The sequence below is a fragment of the Rhea pennata genome, chromosome 3, assembly GCF_028389875.1.
Source record: "Rhea pennata isolate bPtePen1 chromosome 3, bPtePen1.pri, whole genome shotgun sequence".
NCBI lineage: Eukaryota > Metazoa > Chordata > Aves > Rheiformes > Rheidae > Rhea > Rhea pennata.
The window spans coordinates 127,271,619-127,296,512 of NC_084665.1; the positions used below are offsets into that span (position 1 = coordinate 127,271,619).

At 38.1% G+C, this 24,894-nt stretch overlaps 1 protein-coding gene across 2 annotated transcripts in view; it reads right to left on the reverse strand.

The window, feature by feature from the left end:
* Window positions 1–24,894, reverse strand: part of MSRA (methionine sulfoxide reductase A) — a 281,782-nt gene that overhangs the window by 171,535 nt on the left and 85,353 nt on the right. For both annotated transcript variants that reach the window (XM_062571232.1, XM_062571231.1), the window contains exon 2: window positions 393–461. In XM_062571232.1, coding sequence (XP_062427216.1) covers window positions 393–461 — 69 coding nt within the window. The remainder of the gene's footprint in view (window positions 1–392; window positions 462–24,894) is intronic.

The window sequence follows — 24,894 nt, forward strand, 5'->3', positions numbered from 1 at the left end:
GGTAACAGCTCTCCACGTACAATAAATAAAGCTTTCCACCCAACAGTTTGAGTTCCTTGCACAACTTAAGATCTGGAGAGTCATGGATCATCTTTATACAATTCTGTTTAAACTAACAAACTATCTTACCGGAATTATACATAAAAAGCTGATATTTGGGAATGTGCACAAATGAAATAAGGGATTAAATATTTGGTTTGTATAACTCGGCAAAATACTTTGGACATGGATGTATCCCAGAATCATGAGTGGTTCCAGCCGATTGTAGTGATTAGAAAATGGCAATTGCAGCCCAGATTGTGAAACTCTAAGGACCTAAGGTGACATTAAGAAATGTGGCATGCAGTAACACTATACATTTTGGAGCTATTCTTCTAAAACAGATATCTTACCAAACAAAACCATCCGTGTTCCCTCTGGGAAAGGTTCTATCGTTCTGTTTCCATTGACATGATGTTTATCTAAAAGAAAAAAGAACAGTAAAGTCAGAATGCAGAATATAATAGAACATATATTTTGCATAAAAACACAACTGTTCTTTCTTACTGAAACCTGGAGGGCAATTCCCCAGTACCTGGGACTTCATACTCTCTGGGCCTCTCTCTCAAGAGTACCATTCTCAGCAGGTCCCAGGACTTAAACAGAAGTTACATTTCAGTCCACGGTCAGCACAAGTCAGCTGATACTAACATGACACGTGTATATGAAGAACTGTAGAGTAACAATCACTGTCACAGGTCGAGCATCCCTTCCTCTTGCAACCAGACAAAGTAGGGAAAGAGTAATTTTCCGTTGCTGCTGGGACACATTCATGTCCACAAGCCTTTTGCCACAAGCCTTTTGATATGGTCACACAGGAACTGAGTATTTGCTCCTCTAGCAATCTATTAGCTAAAACAAATATTCATATAATATACTCTAATGCCACAACTGTTCCAAACAGAGTGGACATAGTTGTTTCTGTTTTCACTTTATGGTACTCATACCTTGTATTGTTTTAAGACTATTAAATTATTACCATCATTGAAAACCAAGTTATGGACGAAATACAACTGCTATTCCATTAACTAAAGCTAAATCAAGAGGGGAGAGGGAAGGACACAGGCTTGTTTTCCACTAGCTCCACGGATCATGAAGTGCAAGTCTGATAGCAGTTCCATGCAAATGCACAGTGTAACCTGTTCCCTGCGACTTAGTGCTAGAGACCCAAGTACCTTCCAGCTCCAGCCATGCCTCTGATGTGAACTGTTTTTCACATAGGACATTTCCTTTATGCTATCATTAACTTTCTTCTCATGTTCTAGAAATTCTCGTGTCTACAACTTGACAACAGAAACAACACATTGTTTTTGAAAGCTAATCATCATTCCAAGTCAATGGCTTACAATTTATATGATAAAAACTATAGTTACAGGGAAATGGAATGACTATCAGTGAACACTGAACTGACTGTGGGAAGTTACCTTCTGCTTCTTAGTAGTGAAAGCACGTGTTTCACCCTAACACTGCCAATGCTTACTGCACAGATCCTTCCATGAGTTACAATAGCATTTAGGCACTTGGAAAACCAGGACTGGCTGGGCATGGATATCTTTCCGTCATCTTCCTGATCCTCTTGATCCTCAGGGTTATTGAAAGCCAGTTGGTAAGGAACAACATTTTCTTTCTGTTTTGTCAACAGGTTTTCAAGCTGTCAGCATTTCCATGAATGTAACTTCCCAACCAAACTATGAGGGACTTCCTCGCAGAACTGCCAAGAGCTTGTTCATCCTCTACTGCAGGAATTCTCCTTATCGTTTTTCAAACTAAGCCTGAGAGATACGGTCTGCAACATACTTTAGTCCCTTCTAAACAGAAAGAGTGCGCACAGAAAGCAAAACAGCCTGCAGGTTTTGACATTCAACTTTAGCTTCAGGCAAAATCTTTTTTAGTGAGATGCAGTGTCTGGCCTGCTTTCCTTACAGTCTCCTGAGTTTTATAGATATAATTCTTAGATCCCTTTCTCTGTCTCCATGAAATAGGATAATATATGGAAAAAATAATCAGAAGTTGCTAAGCAAGACTTCAATACTATAGTATCTTCCAGCCTTTGCAACCTATCGCACAGTATTTTCCAACACAGTCTCACAATTGTCCCTTATTAAAGATTCACTGAATTCAGTCAAGTTCTGTCTGCGCTGATTAAATTCATGGCTTAGGCTATATCTGTACAACTATTAAAATAAACAAGTCATTTCTAGAAACTATTTGAGAGAGTGTTAATTAGCCTGGCCAAAATCATGTCAGGTCCTATCTTAGCAATTTAACAGTACAGACAATCAAGTTCCAGTGCCTGGACCTGTTCTCTAGCACATTTTAATTTATTAGCATGCACTTCATTTATCTTCACAGTACTATGTATGTCAATGGTATCACATCAGTAATACTTAATTTAACCACAGAAGATGTTCAAATGAGAAAGTTTTATATGAATATTTCCTTTCAAATCAGCCTGACTTAAGTCCTAAACTGACTTACCGTTCTGCTATTATGTATAAGCCCGGAGGAAAATTAAAGCTCCGTTAAATAAAAACTCACTTCCATTAAGTTAAATTCCTAATAAAGCCGTTGCCACAAGATTTACTGCACTTATCAGGCCTATTAACAGAATAGAACCTGTAATTACTAGAAACTGAAGTTTGTGCTGCTTTCTTAAATATGCAAAGCACTGGTCTAATGCAGCGCAGCCAGTTATTGCAGGCCAAATCCTCTCCAGTAACACTGATCAGATGGAAGCTGCACAAAGATTGCAATCAGCAGCGCAGAAAGTCTGCACAAGGCTTTACATAGAAATGAAGAGATCAACATGTAACTGAGTGGAACCCTAGGTTAAGAGACCAGAAGTCATTAATTAAGATGAGCTCTGTATCTGCAGATCCAAATGAAGCAGCCTTAAAAAGATATGACTTTTCAGAGAGCGCTGATCCAGCACTGGGTGAAAATCAGAAATTTTCTTAAAATATTCACTCACAAGCAATCATAAGACAGATTTAAAAACACCTTTTTTTTTTTAAGTAATTTAGTAATTTCATTCATTCTTCATATTTGCCTTTTGGTTTTAAACCATTAGGGAACATTTAGACTACATTTCCAAACTTGCTTCATCAGAGCGGCCAAAAAGTTATTATTTTTAAATGAAAATTGAGATTCTCGCATAATCAAATTAATCCCAGAGTAGGGGTCACATTTATACACAAGGACTGTTAATTTTCCACGGTAAGCACAGCCAGGAAGTGAATTGAAAATAGCTGATTAACCAATTACCATGAGCTGCCTCTATCTCCTACCAGAATCTTCTGGTCCAGGACTCCTAGCACAATTACACCAGCAATCCAGCGCAAGCAGGAGCTCTGCCTAGAGCAATGCACATGTGAGAGCAGAGGGAGGAAGAAGGACAGGTAGTGCAGGGCTTAAGAAGGAATGCCTTCAAGCAAATCAGCTGCTCCTTGAATCACTTCTCCACCTGCTTTGCCCTAGATGCTTTCTCCTACACTACCTTCCCACCACCACCGCTGTTGGTGGTTTCTTCTCCACTGGTGACACCAAACGCTCACTCTGCTGTTCACCCGCATGCATGGAGTGGCTGCAGATCTTTGACAGATGACAGAGTGAGCAGGCTAGGGGATACAAGAACTTAGTAAAATAATTATAGAAAAAAACTAAGTGGTTGTTATTTGTGAAGTGGCATACGAGGTACAAGAGTTGCAAGCTGGGCACCAGAGAAACATAAAACCACCACTCACTTTACAAAGGGTTAGTGTATGTGGCGGGAACACATGATATTTATGGTAGCCGCCATATTCAAGTTTAGAGGAGATACACAGGCAAATTAACTTAGAGCTAGGCCTGTGTGAATAAGGCTGATTACATCTAGATAAGTATGGCTGAAGAAAATTGTTCATCTTTGAATAAGCAAGTTATTCAAATACCTCCTTGCAAATTTTGGACATGATAGGAGTATGTCATCCATACCCACAGCTCCACCTCTCTTGAACAAGTAATGAGATGTGGAATGACAGATGCCATTTGAAAACTCCGCTCATAATATGAAGCGAGATGAAGAGCTTTCATGTTAACCTATAGCTGGTATGCTCAGTCATTTAAAAATTCATTGGCTGTCCAAGTTTAACTTTGGTGTCTGAGCTTGCACATTTCAGAAAGACCATGGTAAAATGAATACTGCACAGAGAAGATGTTAGACTCATCGCTCCGCTGATGGCCGAGAAAACTTCACTGCTTTAGGAGAAGACAGAATTGTCAGCAGTCTGAAAACGGATGTAACAACACCTCCAGCTTGTAGCAAAAGCCGAGCGAACTGCTTTGTGAGAAGTAAGACGTTCAGCAAAAGCTCCTGTGTCATGACTGGTAACCAACTGCGAGAAACAGGGGCTATCAGGCCTGATCATCCCCCACTGCTTTTCCATATAACACTTTGTACTGCCGTGCACCATCAATATACAGTACATAATTGAAGGCCAGTGGGTTTCTTTTCAGTCTTATAAACAAGAAACTATCTAATTTTTATTTCCAGTGAAATATTGTAACATTTAGAAAAAATGATGGAAGTTTGTCAGTGTAATGTTACTATTTGTCATCTAATGAGTAAAAGATCTGTACATGTCACCAAAGAGAAGCTGTAAGTCAAAGACTAAGTAGTAAAAATGAGGACTTCATGCCCTTGGGTAAAATTTCAACACAGGTGACACATGATAACTCAATTCAATGAGCCTCAATTTTCACCATTTCCCAATCAAATGTTTTCTTTTAATTTAACCATATTTATTTCAGCAGAGAATAAACTAGGTAACTATTTGCTTTTTCTGCTACTCAATGTATCCTTTACAGTAGCTATACTGGAGTCTATAGGCAGAACTTACTAAAAGTAAACTAACTCTACTAAAGCGTATGCTTTCTTTAGGCTACGTAGCTTGTTGAATTAAAAGCCAGCAACAAATATATTATTCCCACCTACACGTAGAAGGCTTACTCAGTATCTTTAAAACAGAATTCCATTTCAGTTTGTTTACATGCTGTCTGCTAAGAACTTCACTGCACTTTATTCATCTGGTGTAGAAAATAAGGATCGGATTTTTCTTGTATTTGTGCCTAAAATCGGGTACCTAAATAAATTACCTGATTCCAAAAAGTTCTGGGCCTCTAGAATTTCTACCGACTTCACTGAAGCCAAAATTGGCTAGCACTTCTGAAAGACAGGTCAGTCATTAATATATTTAAATATGGACCCTGAAGTCTGGTTTTTCATTCAGGGCATAGTTCTTTCAGGGATTAGATAGCAAATTTGAGTTTCTAATCAGGGCTTTGTTGATTTTGACTAGTTTTGCTTTCAGTAAATATTAAGATGGTTTATTTTTCTTCACCGTACCTTACCTCTGCTAAATCTTTTAACAGCAATTGCAAAATCTTTTAAAACCTTTTTTAATTGCTAAATCTCTGCTTTTAACAATTGATTCATCCCATCTGAGGCCAATCTGACTAAATTCTGGTTTGAAGAATTCTATTTTTTTTGTCCTATCACCCTCAGTAGGTATGGTTGACAAAGTTTGATCAAAATAGGTTTTTGGATTGCTCTGTCAGTTGTTCTAATAGTTAGCTTGGTATTTCTCTCACACAAAAGCATAAAAGCAAAACTTTTCACCATCTGCCTATTTCACTATCCTGAAAATATTTCCTTACAAAATTTTTAGTTCTCTAATCTAGTGTCTAAGGAGTATGCAAAGAGAAGTCATCCATGTAGTATATATCAAATTATTATATTATGTAGTATATATCAAACTATGTCATATGCGAGGATTTAATAGATTGTACAAGGATAGGATTTTTGTAATCATTAATATTGAACCAGATCTTATGTCTTCAGATGGAGGGGAAATATTTCATCTTATTTATAACCTTCCCCTCTCCCAAGATCTTCTGGAAATCAGAACATGCTTTTGAGATGGTTTCACAATGAAAGAACAGAGGGGAAGCCGGGCCGTGAAAGAGAAAGCTTGTAGGTGGTCCTGCTGAAGGAATAGGAATTACCAACTGAATTCCCCCATTTTCAGACTAAACTGTCTAAAAACACCCATTCACACTTGTCCTTGAAGGTGCATCCTCTCTTCGTCGTCTGGAGGATTTCAAAAGCTACTCACTGGAAAAATCCATGGAAGCGCAGCTTCGCTAGGGCCATGCTCTTAGAGGACTAGAGAGAACCACATGGGGGACAGGGCCGCTCCCGGATACTTCAGGCTTCTACGGAGCTAATAGTGGTATTAGATGTGTAATTTATGGCAGGATTTTGCCCATGAATTCTTCATGGCTGGTGATGAAATAGAAGCTCTTCTCTATTTTCAGGTCTAGTTCAATGAGCAGAACTGTCAGTTCTGCAAGTTCCTGTATAACAAAAAAATCTAATGTCATATCAGATGACACCCCAAGTGTTATGTTTCAAATCACTTTACCTCCCAAAGGATATTTTCAGCATGGGGACATTGCTGCCCAACTCCAGCCATTTATATTTTCAAATCTGACAACTCATTTTGGTTCTCAGCATTGGCAGAGAGATGGCGTACATGATCTACTGGGTTTCTTTCACCTTTCATTTCTGTAGTTCTGTCATCCTCCCTCAGTCAGTAGAGATCAGCTGTCAACTCATTACCAATTAAAAATAGAGGTCAGCTACATAACGGCAATTCACTTCCTACAACTATTTGTGGTATTGTGTTATTTTGCTCACACTGTGGTTCCCAACTCCTATTAATATTAACCTGATATCGTTTGATGAAAAATATCACATTGCAAACTTTGTTTAAAAATAAGTAACCTTCTGTGTGTTAAAATAGGTCACGGGAGGAAGAATGGTAGCTGAAAACAGTTTTGAAATGTATTCTTGAGATGATGTCTCACAATGTGACACACTGTGTTCTGTGGCATCCATTCTATCAAACAGATTACTACGTACAAACTGATTGATGCTACCAAATGTGATGCATCTTAGCACAGTGTATCAGTTCAGAACCCAAAACACATGGACTCCTCAAAAAACATAGGTTCTGTTTAATGAACAAAGGCTGAATTATCACACGCTGATTTTGCTGTGCATCTCTTACTGGGAAATGTACAAGCAGGAATGACAGAGAAATAAGTTTTTAAAAATGAAAATTAATTCATTTCGTATGATAGGGCAGTGGAGATGTAGAGGTGGAAAAACAGCAAATTTGAAGTTTCCAGTCTACTGGGGTTTGCAGATTAGTGGCAGAACAGCTGCGCCTGTAGTTGTGTGACTGTGCTAATAGGAAGCAGTATGTCATGCAGCTAGAGACCACAAGGGAAGCAGTCTGTGGAGTGTTAAAGGGTAGATAGGCTGCAAGGTCATCGGAGACCACATGTGCAATGGGGCAGATATTGGGGAGGCTTCAGGGACACGCGTAGGGCAATGGAAAGAGCCAGCTGGAGGGCTCTGCACGAGACTGGAGGGAAAGCAGATGTAAATCCTGGGCATGGGGCAGTGAGTACATCAGAGCTGGGACAGAGGAGGCTGAGATGTGGAGTAAAAGGATTAGGATAGGCAATGTTTGGGGTGTGGGCAGAAGAAGGTCCTCTAGAAACAATACAGGTAACAGACCCTATTAGATAAGCTTTTCAGGAAACCGAAACACTGACCTTTATGTGACTTTCACACACAAATGCTCCATACGCACACAGAGTACACGAGACCTAGGTTAAAAAAAAATGCACCGATTTTGATTATACTCATGTGCTGCTTGATGTATTTTCTGCTTCTTTGTGTAAGTAAAAGTCATGCATTTGAGTTTTTAGGTAGATTCATTAAGATAAAACTAAGTATACTCAGACTGGGATTCATTGTACATAGCTTTAAGCATCTACAGTGGATGTCCACATCTGAGTATTCAACCTAGAATCCTTCTGTACTCTGGGAAGGAGCAGACACTTCTGTGGTGATTCATCTGACATATTTTGGGTGTCTTCTTCAGGATGAAAAGAATCACATCCAGTAGTATCAATTTCTCAGCACTAATTATAAGGAAACCAGAATGACTGATTCAGATGAACTCCACCTATATCATCTGCAGTATTATCACTGCAATTTCTTCATCTGTTCAGTGGAAGGATTACACATACCTCTGTATATATACATATTCAGCAAAATATAGCCTTGACCTTAATTGGGATTCTGGGTTATAAATCAGTACAAATGTTAACAGTAAAACATGACCAAAATAATAGCAGAAGAAAATGATCCTATCTACAATGGTTGCTAAAAGTAGTCTAATTCATATGCAATATTGTTGCGAGAATGCTGTCATAGACCTTTCACTAATACAGCGCTCACCCAGCTCAGACAGGTAACACAGACAGAAACATCTTATGTACATAGAATAGACAAGTCTTGTGGTATTATTGTGAGTATCACAATATTTGACTTCCCTAAAAACTAATTCCTGGAATCATGACATAACATGAAAATCTCATTTTAAAAACCTATGTTTTGAAACTGCCAGTTTGGAGAGAAAGAAATGGAGAATCTGAAAACCTATGTTTAGAAATTAAAGGTTAAATAAGAAGTTCAGATATGTACTATTCTTCTAAGAAGATGTTCATACAATACAATGTCAAAGCGTTGAAGATTTTATCCTGATAATGCCTCTACAATATGGCTCAACTATCTACTTGCACGTGTAAATCTTTCATTTAGGTCCTCATTAGCTCACATCTCAGTTACTAAAATATGCTTTCCTCTAGATTTGACAAATGCAACACATTTTTCCATGGAGCATTAAAATTCATCAAGAATTCTGCCACAAAAAACACTCTCCATCAATTTGATAATGTCCTTCTCCTCTTCAAATTCCTTCTAGTGCATCAAACATAAGCTGCATGTCTAATTTCAAAGCCCTCCTGATGAACAGTGCCTACCACGTTTCATGCACAAGCTGAATGTCATACTCCACCTCTGATCAGCTAGAGATGCCAACCACCACTCTTAACATTTTCTAACAAGTTTTCTCATGATTTCTACGGCACTGCACGTTATATCAGGGAGCAGATCCTCATAAGCAAAACCAGAGCTACTTCGTTATCTCAGATGCTTCCTGAGAGCTCCTCTCCTTTGTTGGAGTCTCCATGAAAACTTGAAAATAATTAGTCTGCTTGTATGTAATGTATAGTCAGGCAGCCTGTATACTGACCTATAGAGATTTCAGCTGTCTATCAGCAAGGTAGTTTCCAAGTAAAAATAACAAAAATAATAGTGCATTGACCATAAGGCCTAATGCATAGTTTTTGAATAACTGGGATTGATAATTATCCCCTTCTACAGAAGGACAGCAGCCCATTTTTTGAGAATATAGCAGCACGCCACCTCTTTTTGCAAATATTCCCTGTGACAATCCGTAACGCATTGAATGCATAGAAAAAGCCCTAAACGAGGAGCATAATGTGGTGTTGAGTTATCCGTGCAAGGTGGACAACCCCTGCCATCTCAGGCAGTGCCAGCAGCGCTTCGCTGTTAGTGCAGGAAGCAAATGAAGCTGATAAAATACAACCAGACTTTATTTCAGAATTAGAGATGATGCTTTTGGAAATCACAGTTGAAACCCTTATCTAAGTCAGCTGGGATAAGAATACTATCAGACAGGCTGAGAAATGGAGAGATCTGCAACAAAGGCCGATGATAAACACGGCATAACGGAGTTGGGAGGAGATGTCCAGTGGGGTGCGGCAAGCATGGTTGTTAAGGCTGGCTTTATTTAGCAGCTTTATTAATGATCTCCAAGAAGGGGTGAAAAGCACATGAATAAAACATGCGCTGGATACTCAACTGGGACATCATGTGTACACCATGAAAAATGAAAACCAGCACAAAGCTCTAAGTAGAAATTCCGCAGTGAAGCATGGAGAGATATAACGTAGCTTCAGGAACGGGACTGTTTTCTGACTGTGCAAGAAGAGCTTTCATCGTCGTCTTTCTTGAGGAAAAAGAAGAAAAAAATGGACTAAAAGGGCAGGAACGACAGCCTGAGGGAAGGACGGCAGATTCGCGGGAGAAAATAAGCTGAACTCTCGTAATGGCTGGACTGTGGAAGCTCACGTGCTTCTCTTAGAGCGACTGCAAAGCAGGGATACAATGTCAGCTGGAAGGCTTCTTAGGACTGCTTGCCTCTACATCTCCTGATCCGTAAAGCAGCAGCACAAATGCCAAATTCTAGGCCAGTCTATGAAATGACAGAAAACAGGACAGACCTAATGGTAAAATCCCCAAATTGCTTTTTTAAGTGCTTTGTTTTTTTTTTTTTTTTTTTTTTTTTTGATATTTCCTTTTACACATTAATATTTACATAAATAATCTTCTAAATGTAACTTTTGATTTAGGATGCCCACACTCTGAGGGTTCAATCTGAGACCATGCCAATTAATATAGGGTGTCTTAATACCAGCTAGCTGTAATTAACTTCTTTTGTTCAGAGCTTCTCAAAATCTAACTCAAGATTATTTTTGTTGGGCACTCCCATGACATGTCGCAAGTGGGAGGGTCCCTTTGAAATTCACGGCTGCCCGTGAATTTGTAGATAAATGGTAAAGTAGCAGTTTTGCAAGGATTTAGATATATAGAGACACAACTCAAACACTCTTTTCCTAAGGAGGGGTTTATATGCAGAAACACTGCTTCCCCAATATATACACTCCTTTGACTAATATTACAGTATTTTAATGTTACACTAAAACATGCCATTCGGGCTAATGAGGTAATTCTAAGTGTAACTTCTTTGTTTTTTCTGAAATACCTCATGGAAGAACTGACTCAGGGGAAGGAGTCCTCTCACCTAGACCACCTGAGCTAATGGGTAGAAATACACAGGACTGTGCAACCGATCTGATTTTAGGCATCCACATATAGATGAATCTTATCCTACAGGCGATTATTTTTCCCCTCGTTGATATGAAGGCATCTACAGTGGCCAGATCAGATAAAGACATCTACACTTGCTCGGACTGATTGCAGCCACAGTGTCGGTTTCCCTTTGCAGAAATTAGAGAGGGAGTATCAAGGAAAAGCCACGCTCATACTTTTCTCCTTCTGCTAATTAGTGCTTTGCGCCTTTAAGGGGTTGAATTCTGCCTTGCACAAATGTATAGTTTTATATTAGCTTTGCATTTGTTCTCTATGAAAACAGAAAAAATAATTCTGAACACGCAAGGGAGTGGTCAACCAGCCTGTTGTGATTTTTGCATGTAAAAAGTCTAACCAGTAAACTGAAACTTTACAACAGCCCAGAAAGGTATTATTATCCATATTTTACCAATGACTCACTGACAGGTCAAATATCTTCTCAAAGGTCACAGTGTTAGCAGTAAAACACATCTTAATTCCCAGTCCTTTATACCAAAGGACTTGGCCAATTGCATCTCCAGCTACTTAAAGAAGTCTGTTTATTGGGCTAATAAAACCCAGTAGAGGGAATTCAACAGTAACTCTCTATTAATGAGGTGACATCACTCAGTCACCTACAATTTAATTTTTCTAAGGCCCTGAGATTTTAATTTGAGTAATACTTCTATTAATTACAATGTCTAATAACAATGTCTAATTCAGACATCTGTTAAAAGTATGTAATGTTAATTTATTGGAAAATCTCCAGCAGTGCTCAATTAAAATGTTCCCCGGTTAAGTTAATGCATATGATTTGTAATGAATAGCAAAAATAATAGCAAATTAAAAACAACAAAACCTTGAGTTTAACTTTGGCAAAAATTAAAGATGCAGAATTCTTCATTAGGTGGCAGGGCAAGAATTTCTGAAAATGGAGTACTTTCATATTGGTAAGAAGCCTATTTTTCAAGCATTGCTCCAAATTAGCACCTACTGGAAGTGTTTGTTGCACAAAACACTGCAGGAAATAGTATTAATCCTTACTTATTAGATTCTCATTGCTTCAATTTTACTTTTCCGTCACAAGATATTTTTCAGGTTCCTATAATACGTAGGCTTATTCAGCGGTTTACATTCGGCAGGGTGGATTTTGCTGTTTTTAAATAGCGACACTGTTTTGCAGCGTATCTGCAGTCCTGCGAATTAAATTAAGAGGTGAGACGAACGGCGCTTTCTCTCACCCGAACATTGCCATCATATCATCATTTCTGTGCCTGACTGCATCTCTCCACCACGCCGTTAATCTGTTTTTAAAAACGGAGCTACGCGAAACCATGGAAATGAGGTGCGGCGCCGCTTTAGCGACGCATTGCAACACACCGCAGTGCCTTAAAGCACAACTGACATTTCTTTTTTTTTTTTTTCCCCCTCTTGTGAAGATGTCAGCAGCTTTGAGCGAGAAGCAGCATGCAGCCTGTGATAGAGTATCTCTCTCCTACACATTCCCCCTTGATGGCAGATTAGCTGCCCGGAGGTTGCATTAGGCTCCAGTCAGCTGTCAGTCAGCAGATGAGCAGGAACGGTCCAGTGCTTCTTCCCCCCCTTTCCCATCTGACAGTGATAAATGACCAGGCCTAATGCTCAGCTAAGCTTGACGGGTCCAGGCCTCCCCTTGCAATCTGCTTCAGACTAACACCAACCTCTTGCTGTTAATATCCCCTGTTGGCACAGCAAAGGCAGCATCGTGGCGCGCTAAGGTTAGGCCAGTTGGTTTTTTCTCCTCCAGAAAAAGGCAATTGTGATTTTACTCCTTGAAGACGCTCGTAATCTGATGGTAAAAATAAAGGGAGATGATAATAGTGTTATAAACCTGCACCGCAAACACAGGCTTCAACTATTTCTCTAAAACGACAGGCACGTCTGACTCGAAGTTTCAGAAATGCACTTCAGCCTTAAATATACCTTACGCGATGTGCTGTCCTCCTTCAGAAATAAAGAGGTGATGTTGCTTCTTTTGTTGTATCCCAACAGGATGGGGAGGAGGATTTTAACACGGAAATTTGAAGGTGAAACATGAACTTGTTAACCAAATTACAAAAATTTACTGCATGTTCATCTTGAATAGATACTGTATTTTAAGGCTAATAACCCTATTTCTTAGTAACTGGAAATACATCATAAAATATTTCACACTTAACAAAACTATTTTTTCGCTCTTTTCTAAAGTCAAGTAAATTTTTCCAGGATTTTAGGGTCCAAATATGTCTCTTATCCGAAGCTAGTGAACAGCGTCACAAGATGGGCGAGTACAAAACCCTGTGCACAAAGACAGACTCCAACCTGAATAGAAGTTCCACAACAGACTCGTATTTTGTATCTTCCAAAGTGTGTAAGCAATTTAGGATGAGATTTAAGAGGAGTTTAAATGCCTGAAGACATTTTGGGGTCTTCAGAAAACCCAAGGCACACAATTCCCCTAGGGTGCAAGGGCGCTGAACCGTTGATATCTTTTGTTTCAGCCTCACCTGGTGTCTACACTGCATCTAAACATTATTTCACCTCATCTTGAGGCATTGATGTGGTTTTCCAAATCTGGCCTGTTAGAAACCCAAGTGTCATTTTTAAAACACCTTCAAGAATTCCCATTTTGTTCAGTTTCCCTTTCACTTCTGGCTGTCAACGGTCCAACTCCGGTAGGACGAACTAATGGCCCCTAATGTGCCAGGAAGCAGAAGTGGACTTAACCCCTCAAGAAGCACGAGATAAGAGCATCCAGTACGAAGCCGTAAGTTAGATCCTTTTACAAAGAAACTTGTTTGCCTAGTGATTGCCGTTGGAGAGTTCTGCCGAGTACAAGTGTAGCCAAAGATCAGCTGTAAGGTAGGTTTGAGCCTGCCTTGTTCGCCTGGCTTTATTCGCTTCTGAAATCAACCCTGCTAAAGCCAGCTGAGATATACTACGCTTAAACCGTCCAACACTGACTTCTGAAGGGAAGAAAACCAGGAGGAAGATGGGGTAGTGGAGCAGAAAGATCCTCTCTGAGTGATGAGATCCTCCGCTACGCACCAGTCGCTGCTCAGTGGCTTTCATTGACTGTATGAACCTAGTGCACAGTTGGGAGTTATCCTGCATTAAATCAATAAAGAGATTCATTTACCTGGAACAACTACAGACTCTGGCAGTGATTTGTAAAGTCTCACATCAAGAATCTTTACATCACTTGAGAGAGATGATCAGGCTTCCTTTCAGATAACGGAAAGAGCAAGGTGCCTCCTTCTGGGGTCCTGAACCAGCCTTCTGGGCCCAAGGCACCTCCTTTAAAGGTGCTGCATTGCTTAATTTGGAACCTGAAACAGATGGACTAAAGGTGCCCATCAGTCTGGCCAAATGAAACTAACGTTTTTTACTATTTGTATAAAAGTGGTTTGTCATCTCTGCTGCTGTAACTTGGACAGTTCTATGGAGGAAAGAAAATCCCTGATTTCAGTAACGCTTACCAGTGAATTCTGTATTTCTAAGGCTAGTCAATCCTGTAAGGAAAAAAAAAATCAAGCCCAGTGGAGGGACAAATCATGTGAGATGACGACAGAATTAGGTGTTCCTCCATTTTTGTCTGTTACCAGACCCAGGTCCATAATTAACATTGAAATCCCTTTTGCTTACATAACAGGAATTCAACTGTTTTTCCGACCAAGAAAAATAAAGTAAATGTTCTCCAAATATACAGCACATTCATTAAAAATATAATCAATTTTCTAAAAATGTACTCATTTTTCTAATACTAACAAAACTCTAATAAATGAACTGAATCCTTTCAGGAATTTAGCATCCTTTCCAGTCATCTTTGGCTCTGAACAATCTTGATAACAGGATTTGAATTTTCAGATCTATCACATATTGAAATTAATTAACTGAATAAATTGGGGTGTAATGAGTTCACTCATTATTGCTTTAATTGTTATATATAAACTATCTCCACTTCTCATCCGTAACTCACATTAAGTTTTGTGCTACATGATTGCGGTATGAGATACAACTCAGTGAACCACCATCATTCCTTTACAACTCACTCACAGGTAACAATTTTACTGGTTGCCATGAATGAGGGAAATGGGGCTACTGCATATGTTGGACCTCTTCACTCCTGGATGGTCATTGCTTCTGAAATGCCCCATGTCTGAATACCTTCAACTTCACTGGCTGCCCATAGTATTCCTCCCTCAGTTATATTCTGAAATAAAAAATTATTGGTGGGAAATTCCACTTTATAATTTTGCTACAATTTTATGAGCAATGCATGCTAATGCCTGTGGTGATTTCCTGATAGACAAAGAAGATTTTTCAAAGATAAAATGTGATATTGATTTTTTTATACATTTTTTCCCTTCATGAAATGACAAAACATGATCATGGGTTTAGTACTTTAACACGTCCTGATTTACCAGAAGTAAATATAACATCAAGTATCGTGAGTTTATAATATCAACTTTGCAGACAACTAGAACATTCCTACAGTATTTTTATCTGTATATTGCTGAAACAGTCTTACAGATTTTCACAAGTATTCAGTATTTCCCGTTGCACAGATTTTTAATAAAGCTCAGCACTCAATATTTTAAGATCTTTCAAAAATCTAACTCCTGTAGACTATTTCAACTAGACTAGGGTTTAAAAAAAATAGGTTTAGAAAGAGATAGTGTGCCTTTAAACCCTAACCAACCTGCCTCATCACATCCTGATCACCCACAAATTCGAGCCAGTTATTCAGTCTTTTTGGCCACATCAGGTTTTGTCAGTCCTACTGAGTTGTGCCAACCTAAATATCAGTTCAATGTGGGTTTTTTTTGAATATATTTGGACAGTAAGAACTGATAAGAGTTTATTATAATAAGGGCATTTCACTTACAGTAAACTGATAAGAGAGGAGGGGCCACAGGCTGGACCACAACCCCTGCACAGCTAAGTGGTCTTCAGCATGACTGTAGTGGGGTTCTTCAGGACTCTCCTAAGCAATTTTCAGCATGGGTCTGGAGTCAGGGCCAGACAAGGTTCATTCCTGACATGTTGTCTGGATGTGCCCATGCTGTTTTTTGGAGGATAAGGGAGTTTAATAGCATGAAGGTGCCCAGGCCATGCCAGTTGCCTCAAAGCCAAGCCTTGCCTCTGCTTATTTTGCTATTATAGGTGTTGACTAAAGCATTAAAAGGTCTTAAGAACATTATAAAAGCTTTTCTGATGTCACACACTGGAATTTGGGCACTGCTGTTTAAGATGGTCACCATACCTAGACTTGATGAGGTACAACTACCTTTCTGAGAAGCTACATCTCTCACAAATGGATCCCCAGGCAAAACTTTAGAGTGAACAATTCTCAGAGAAAGCTAACCCTGAAAGTTAGGGTCCCTTATTCTGTGCTAATTTTTTATTAAAGCTATTCCTGAAAAGAGAAGTAATCGTTGTCTTTACACAGATTTAGATGGAGCAGGGTTGAGACTCTACCAACAAGGTGGTGGTAACGTCTACCTACTATTGACTACAGAAGATTCCATGGTAACACTCACTGTTGCAAGGCTTTAAAAGTCATTATCAGAGCTCTGACATACCAAGTTATTCTGTGAAAAAAATCTATAATTAAGTTTCTCTGACATTCTCACATTAAAACCTTGAACATTTTCAGTAACAATAATTAATTATGTTTTTCTCAACGCTTTATAATACCTCTCAAAGTAAGATAATGTTTATTGCTCTAGATCCATAAAGCACTCTAGACTCAGTTTAATAAGCAGTGAGGGAATAATGAAAATGTAATTGCTGCCTTTATTAAGAAGGTTACTGCTGAACTTTATTTGGTATTTGAAAATTGGAAATCTAAGTTACATGTAGAATATAAAAAATAATATAGATTATGATTTACCAGGTAGGCTAATGCAAGTTAATAAAACAATTATGAAGTCAGCAATGACATGAGACTAGGATCTCTGAAATGGTTCATCCTGGAAGATGATGGTCAAGGGGACAGGCTAAAAGAAAGCACAGCTATATCTAATTTTGATAAAATTTAAAATACAGCTACCACTTTACTTTTCAGATTTCTTCACTTTCCCCAAAGCGAAACAAAAACTTTGTCCTAATACTTCCAATGTACAGTTGAATTAATACTTACTGGCAAGACTGTAAAAGCATTTTCTAATGAAAATCATTCACATTTTGAAATTAATTTGCTTTGACCATGTTCATTTCACTTTTGTATTTACTTTCTACAAACGTTCAGTTGATTGAATTTTCCTGCTATAACTGTTCGAGGAAAACCAATTTCAAAAATCACATAAGCAGCATTCAGAAGCAGAATTTCAAATTCACGCTGCCAATTTGTCTCCGTTACTTTGAAAACCTCCGTAGTGTCTTTTACTTTGTAGATTTTAATGAATGTATTCTCGCAGCCCCTGGGAAGAGCAGAATAGGGAGCTAACTGATATACCCACGGTTATGCAAGAAGCGGTAGCAGAGAAGAAAACTGTCCCAGTTCGAAGTTAATGTCCTAACAACATCATTAACTTCAACACAGAGAGCAGTGAAGAAACCTGAAGCAGGAAAAAGTCACAGCTAAGCACTATAATTTTTATTTTAAATAACTACAATTGGCATGTAAGCTAGTAGAAAGGGGGTCAACAACTAGTATCTAACAAGGACAAAAATACTTAGCAGTGTAAGTATAAAAAAGACAACCTTGCAAATTCAAATGTAATACCCTGGATATATTCATATATCTACATTCATGTATGACTGTATAATTAAACTTCAGCAATTAATCTTAGCTGCAAATTCCTGACAAAAATATGATTAACTCTGTGATTTTGAAAATAATGCAACAATTTACAGTATATTGTTTAGACATATTACCCTATGTCTACACATACTAAACTGCAAATAGTCAAGTCAAATTAATTGGCTTGAAAGGAAATTATCAAAGTAGCTAATAAGAACTGAAATACTTTGCTATATAATCTCCCCAAAGCCAAAAAAGTTTAAAAGGCAATATTTATAAATATATTAAGTAATAAACAACCCCCAAAGTAGGCAATGAACTGATTTCAAATATCAAATGTGTCGTGACTTGACAATAGAAATCAAGCTAGCTAATCTGTCCCTGACGAGGATTATCACAAGTGTGAAAAGAAGAAAGGTGGAAAGAAAAGTCAAGCCAATGTAAAATCGTAACAAGACTTCCCTTATGAAGGGAAACAGCACTCTAGGGTCTTTCAGGCTTGATCTAAGGGAACGACTCAGTTATGAAATATTTGAAATATTGTTTACGGAAAATGTGGGATTCTAAGAAGTATTTCTTGAACTGTTAGAAGAAAACCTCCACTGCATCATAACAAGGGGGACTTAGAGGCAATGACAGGATGGGCTACAAAGATAACCCCTTTGCTTCAGACAGAATGAGCTCTCTGTGACACTGGTGCTTGAAAAGATATTCCGCATTTCTGGTAAAGATCATAGAAATGGAGTCTCCAAAACATTCTCGATGATAATCCACACAGCAGCAATAAATTGCTTCCTCAAAAGTCAGGACTTCTCATTGGGCTGGGAATTTATTTAAGATAGTAGTATGCACAAATTGTAATTCAAAATTAAAGAATCTAAAGAGACAGTGGAGTTCCTAATTTTAGATAATAAGCATCACGTGCATTCCTCCTTGGGAAGGTTATAAAATCCCTATTTTTTTCTTACTCTAAAAAAAAAATAAGAAGAATGTACGTTTCATTTTTTTAATAGTCATGCAAGACATACCTAGTTCAGTCTTGGGTCTCATACCCTGCTTGCTCTGATGTCTTATTTATGGCAGTATATATACAAGTGCTTCACTGGATAAACAAATATTGTAGTAAACCTGGTAAAATTTCAAGGTAAACGTTAGGCTCTATACATCTGTATATGATAGATACTATTGCAACTATTCTCATCCTTCCTATCTTTCCTCTTATTTTTTATTACGCACAGTTGTATCTACTCTTAAAGCAGACTACAAGCTTTTGGAGTAAAGGCTCATCTTTCTTAGAAGTTCTACATGATCTTGTACAGTAGATCACCGCTTTCCTGATTGGGAATGCCAATTAATATCAGTTATTAGTATTCTTATTGCTATTTTATTTAACAACAACACACCTATAGATCTTTTAATAGTGGGCTTTTTACGATTACAAATTAGAGAATTACATCAGTGGATGCTGAAAGGTCGCCAAGTCTATGCCTGAAACACTACACTGAAGTTTAAAGACTGGAAGGAAAAACAGAACATCACATTCATCTGAATTTCAAAATAACAAAAAAAAAAGAAAGTATCAATGGGCACTCCGTACAGCTTATGTACAAGATTACTCATCCAAGTACTGAGAGGGCCCAAGAATGGGAAGTGAAAAGATCTAACAAGAGCTCAACCGAGAACTACCACAATTCTGAAACTTCGAATTGCAGCCGAGCCCTGATCATCCTAGTGTGGATGAAGGAGGAGAAGTGATTCTAAGGGTGCTTTTCAGACAGGTTAGGAGTAGTATTTGTTTAGTAGACATAAACAGCTTGTATACATTTCTTGCTGAGGAACTGAACATTTTCTTCTACATTTTTTCATATAATAAAGGCCATCTCCAAACCATTTTCATTTAATTGCTTTGTTAGGAAAGGTCACAAACAGTGCATTTGCACTATGTTTACTATTCAGAACAGTCTTCTTTTGACAACGTGATTCATATCATTAATTTTAAACCTCTGTATAACAATATTTTAACTTACTGCACAGAAAAAAATAATAAATTCAGGCATTTTTCTTTTAGACTCAAAATTTTCTACATTAAACACAGATTTCCATTATTACTGATCTAATAAGTCCTATTCTCATCTGGGCTATCAGCAACTCAATAAGTAATTACCATTCACCTTAGGCTGTTCCAGTCCATTAGACCAATACTGATGACTCAGGGGAGGCAATAAATGAAGAGCACAAAGCTGATAAAAGAACAGAAAGTGATGTGAGAAAATGCTGCAGCTGTAACTCATGCCCCACTGCTGTTTACCGAGAAGTGCGCAAATAGTATAAAATTGCTACGATCAAATGTAGAATAAGTTTCTAACTTCGGTGGTTCCTTTCCTTGCACAGTTAAATATAAAAGCTATTCACTCAGATATTATTACATAAGAACACAAGACCCGAATTAACTGCCAGTCTGAGTATAATAGGGATTACTGGAAGCAAACAGCACAGTTTTATCTGTATATGTCCCAGGCTCTGTTCTTTCCGAAGTCTAAGCGTTACTCTGGGGAGTTGAACGCTCTTAGTTTTTTAAATTAAATTGACTCGGACTCTTATCTCCCTCAGACCAATATAACGATGACGGTGGTAGAGCCACACTGCTGTACAGCCAGGTCGGAACCACACTCAGTGACTCTTGGCTGCTTATGAAGCAGCGGTCATCTTCAGTGGTCATCATCAGCATGACATGACTGGAGAAGAGAAGGCCTTGGCGGAGCTAACAGCAGCCTTCTGACATATCAGAAGAGGTCACCGAGACACAGGCAGGTGCACATCAGCAGCAGAAGCAACAGTCATAAATCAGAATATGGGAGGTTCCAACTGGGTGTGGAGAGAAAAGTTTTCACCCTGGGGATAATAAAGCACTGGAACAGGATGCGCAGGGAGGCTGTGGAAGCTGGTACTTGAAAGCTTTCAGATATGACTGGACAAAGCCACGAATAACCCGGCCTGAATTCAGCCTGACCCTGCTTTGAGCTGGAGGTGGGCCTAGAGACCTCCTGAGGTTCCTTCCAACCTCAGCGGTTCTACGGTTCTGTGATATGATTTGGCTTTATGAAAAGAGAAATCTCAGCAGATGATGGAGCTGCCAGCTCTGTGAGTGTACAGAAAACTGTACAGGCCATAGCAAGTGTCAAAATAAAGTAATGAAGTGATGAACTTCAGACAGAATTTTAAATCTCAGCTCTTACACAAAAGATTGCATGTCACAGCGTATCCACGGCTTGTGATTCACTGATATGTCCTCTTACTGATATTGATATAAATGAATTAAAATTACATAACTGTCAACAAAGCATTTGCAAAGGGCTCAGGTAGTTCTGCCAGCTAGAGTAACAGCATAATAAATATTTCTAGATAAGTGACCGCATATAAATGGACAACCAAAACCTGAAATACATGCACAGAGATCTCAAATGCAATCTTTTGTTTGAAAGCACATGGCATCGTGTGTGGGGAGGCAGTCTTTCATTATACAGATAATTTTATATTTGATTCCTCTATTCAAGCTGGCTCATTAGTTTAAGTAAAAATAATGTTTAACATTCATTTTATTGAACCGAGTCTCTTCAAATCAAAATAAAAGTTATACTAATAGTGCTTGCTCTATAATTATATTTTTCTGGAACAACCTAGATTAATCACAGACTCACAATAATGATTAAAAGTGGGGTACTTTTAATATCAATATTTAGTAGTGATAAAGAAACAAAATATTTTTGACAGCTTTTTTTCATCAAAAAATCCTTTGACAATTTATCTGCCTCAAATAGCAAAATCTTCCAAGCATTTCAACAAAAACTTTTATCCAAGAATCTCCAGATTCTTTACACAGCTTATTTAAATTGCTCTTCAAAGTAACACATTTAGGCTTGTTCGTTGTGAGTAATATTTAAAATACATTTAACTTTTTTTTTGGATTCTATCAGTAACTCAGAAATGCATCTAATTTTCAGCCCAACTCACAGATCATTTAGGAACCTGCTGCTCAATCTAATCTCTCTCCTATCCCAACATAAGTTGCGTATGAGACTGATCACACAGCTACCTGGTATTGTTTCTTAACTACGGTTGATTTACACTTTTTGGATAGGTCATGAATACATAACTAATAGAGAATAATGAATGCCTCAGCACTACTTTTTAATAGTGCAATTATTTATAAAACAATTTATAAAATTTTGGAGTAACAGCTTCTGTCACACATCCTCACTTGTCCTTCAGACATCTGCAAGCAACAACTGCAGCTTCACAGTAATACTGAACTTACCTAACGTTTTTGCTGCCTTATATATACTCTCCAGTTTCATTATTTTGTCAGGCTCTACTCCCAAGCAAAGTAAAGATTACATCCTCATTTTACAGACAGAAAGTCATGAAAGTTTGCAAGATCAGGCAAAACTACTTTATAGCCTTGCTGATGACATGCATTAGAAAATTTTTAATGAACTGAACTGTAAGGAAAAATGTCTTTATTAAGATGTGTTGTTCCTCTCTCAGTGGCTAAATGATTGTTTCCAGAAGCAATAATCAGCTACTGATATGAAAGCATCCAGTTAATTAGCTAAAGATTGTACTATTCAAAGAAGCTACATTATTCAGTCAACCATGGGAAATAGCTTTATTTTACAGTATTATTAAATGCAGCTTTTGAAATTGTTTAGCTGCTAATGCAATTGTTGAAAAATGTCTTTCACTTGAAAAATATCTTCGTTGGTTAATAATTGCAAAAGAAGACATGCAAAATCGAGCAGCTACATTGTTATGCAAGAAGATCGCTTCTTTTTATTGCTTTTCAACTAGTATACTTTTAATTATTGTAGTAGAAACTAGAATAATCTCTAATAAACGATTATATAAAATTTTGGACAGTGAATTGAAAATCGAAATAGAATTAAAGTATTCTCCTTGCTATATTTCATATGGAAAGTAGAGTATAAATGGTTTATTAATATGTACCCTTCTGGAAACTACAATGAATCACTAAATCGGTATCTTATGTGTGAAAGAATAGGACTGAAAACTGTTTCAATTACAGAGAAACTTCATACCAGTTAAACTACCTGGATTTCAGTGTCACACACACGGGAGATTGTTTTTCTATTAAAAAAATAAGAAAAAGAAAAAAAAACTTCCAGATCATCAGCTGAATCAATAGCTGCAATCTGTAAATATGAAATGTGAGATTTAGCTAATCTATTAATCTCAAACCTGTTCATCGAACATGTAACGTTCTTCCTGCAGGCACTGAAGAGAGCGGGGCACCTGCACAGATTGATTGCCCTTTTCTACTTAAAATCTGTTTTATAATGGAATCAGAAACTACCTATTAGCAGCCAACTCCACTGACTTTAGAAACCACCCAGTCAATAAGATTTAGAGTTTAGAATAGTTTATAGAGTTTAGTCTTTTATCCTAAAGTTAGGGTGGAACATCAAACTGGGAATTTAATTGTACACACTATTTCAAAAGTAATGAATGGATCCAGATCCCTACAAAGAATACATCTGCAAATAAAAAACAGTTTGTAATCTGTGGTTTAAAATATTGGCAGAGGAATCAGTACACAGTCTAAACACTTTAAGTTGTTCTAAGTGTTTTTGTGCAAAACTGTAAACATTAAGTAATCGCAAAACAATGCTCGTGCCTACGCGATAATCTCTAAGGATTTCATTTTGCTTTACACAGATATATACATGTATGTATAGCTATATGAATACATATGCATCTGTGTATATATAATATCTGCATATCTATTTATATATAAATGCATGCAAATATAGTGGGGTCTTGGAAAAACGGGCTAATTAGGCCATGGGACTGCAGGAGTGAGGAACTATTTATATCTTTTCCTCTTTTTTCTTCTTTTTTATTTTGAGAAGGTAGAAAAAAAATTAACTCCTGCTTTTTCTCTTTTTTTTCTTTTTTATTTTGAGAAAGTAGAAAAAAATTAACTCCTGCTCTTTGCCCCAGGTGGCTGCTCCGAGCGCTTTATACAAAGCTGCAAGAACACGGCCGTCTGGACAAGTGAAAAATGAAATCACGGAAAGAGTTGGGAGACGACCGAAAGGCAGCCCGCTGGCCACAGGCCTTCCCAGACGGCACCGCCAGGAGAGACCTCTCCTGCAAAGAACCTTCCTACAACCCTTCCTCTAGCCCCAGCCATTTCTGTGAAACCGAGAGGGAGCTGCTGAAAAGGCCAAAGAGCCTCTTCCAACAAATACAAAAAAAAAAAAAAATTGCATAATCGACAAAGTAAAAATTCACGCCCAGGTTGGAAAAAGTGTAAAAAAAAAAAAAAAAAAAAAAAAAAAAAGACTTGTAAAAAAGTGCAAAAATGGTGGTTTGGCCCTTCGGTCAGCAGAGAAGCAGCAGATGGGATTTCACAGAGGCTTCACCTTAGGCAGGACCTTTCCAGGCAGGCGTGCGTGTCACCTCGCACTACCGATTTCTGGTCTCTTACTGAGGTATATAGGAATCTCCTATGGAAAAAGTAACAAGAATTGAAGTTTCTGGATCGGCGCTCTCCAGGAGAACCCATAATGAATAAGTGAGCTCTGTAAAGAGAGATCTGAAGGTAAGAAGGTAAGTCACTGGTGAGATAAATAGGTAATTTTTCACCAATGCAGTGGCACGGCAGTAGAGAGAAAAGAGAGCATTAAAAAGACAGAAGTGAAAATCTTCTATCGTGCACTAAAAAAAGGAGGGAGCTGACAGGCTGAATGACAGTTTCTTAGATGTCACAGTTCAATAACAATTTACGGAGGAGTAAAAAAAGGGACAAAACAGGAACGATGGAAATGATAAGTGGTTATGTGAGTCCCTTCTTCCCTCCTCCGTCTTCATCCAGCCCAGATATTTTTCATGAAGATCAGTAAAAGCAATGCAGGAAAAGGCAAAGGCAATGTGAGGAAAGATAGTCATGGAGAAGTGAGGCTCAGGAAACTTTTGTGTATTGACTGCAAGCTCTGTCCAGAGAAGCAGCACTTGCAAGCGCAGCGCTTTCAGACACTAATAAAAAAGGATCAATAATGACAAAATGACATTTTGATTATAGTCAACTGAGAGGAAAAAAGACCTTGACACCATTCATGGTTGCGGGAAAAAGTAGTAGGCACTGGAAAAATGCCAAGCCATTTAATTTAGAGCTAGA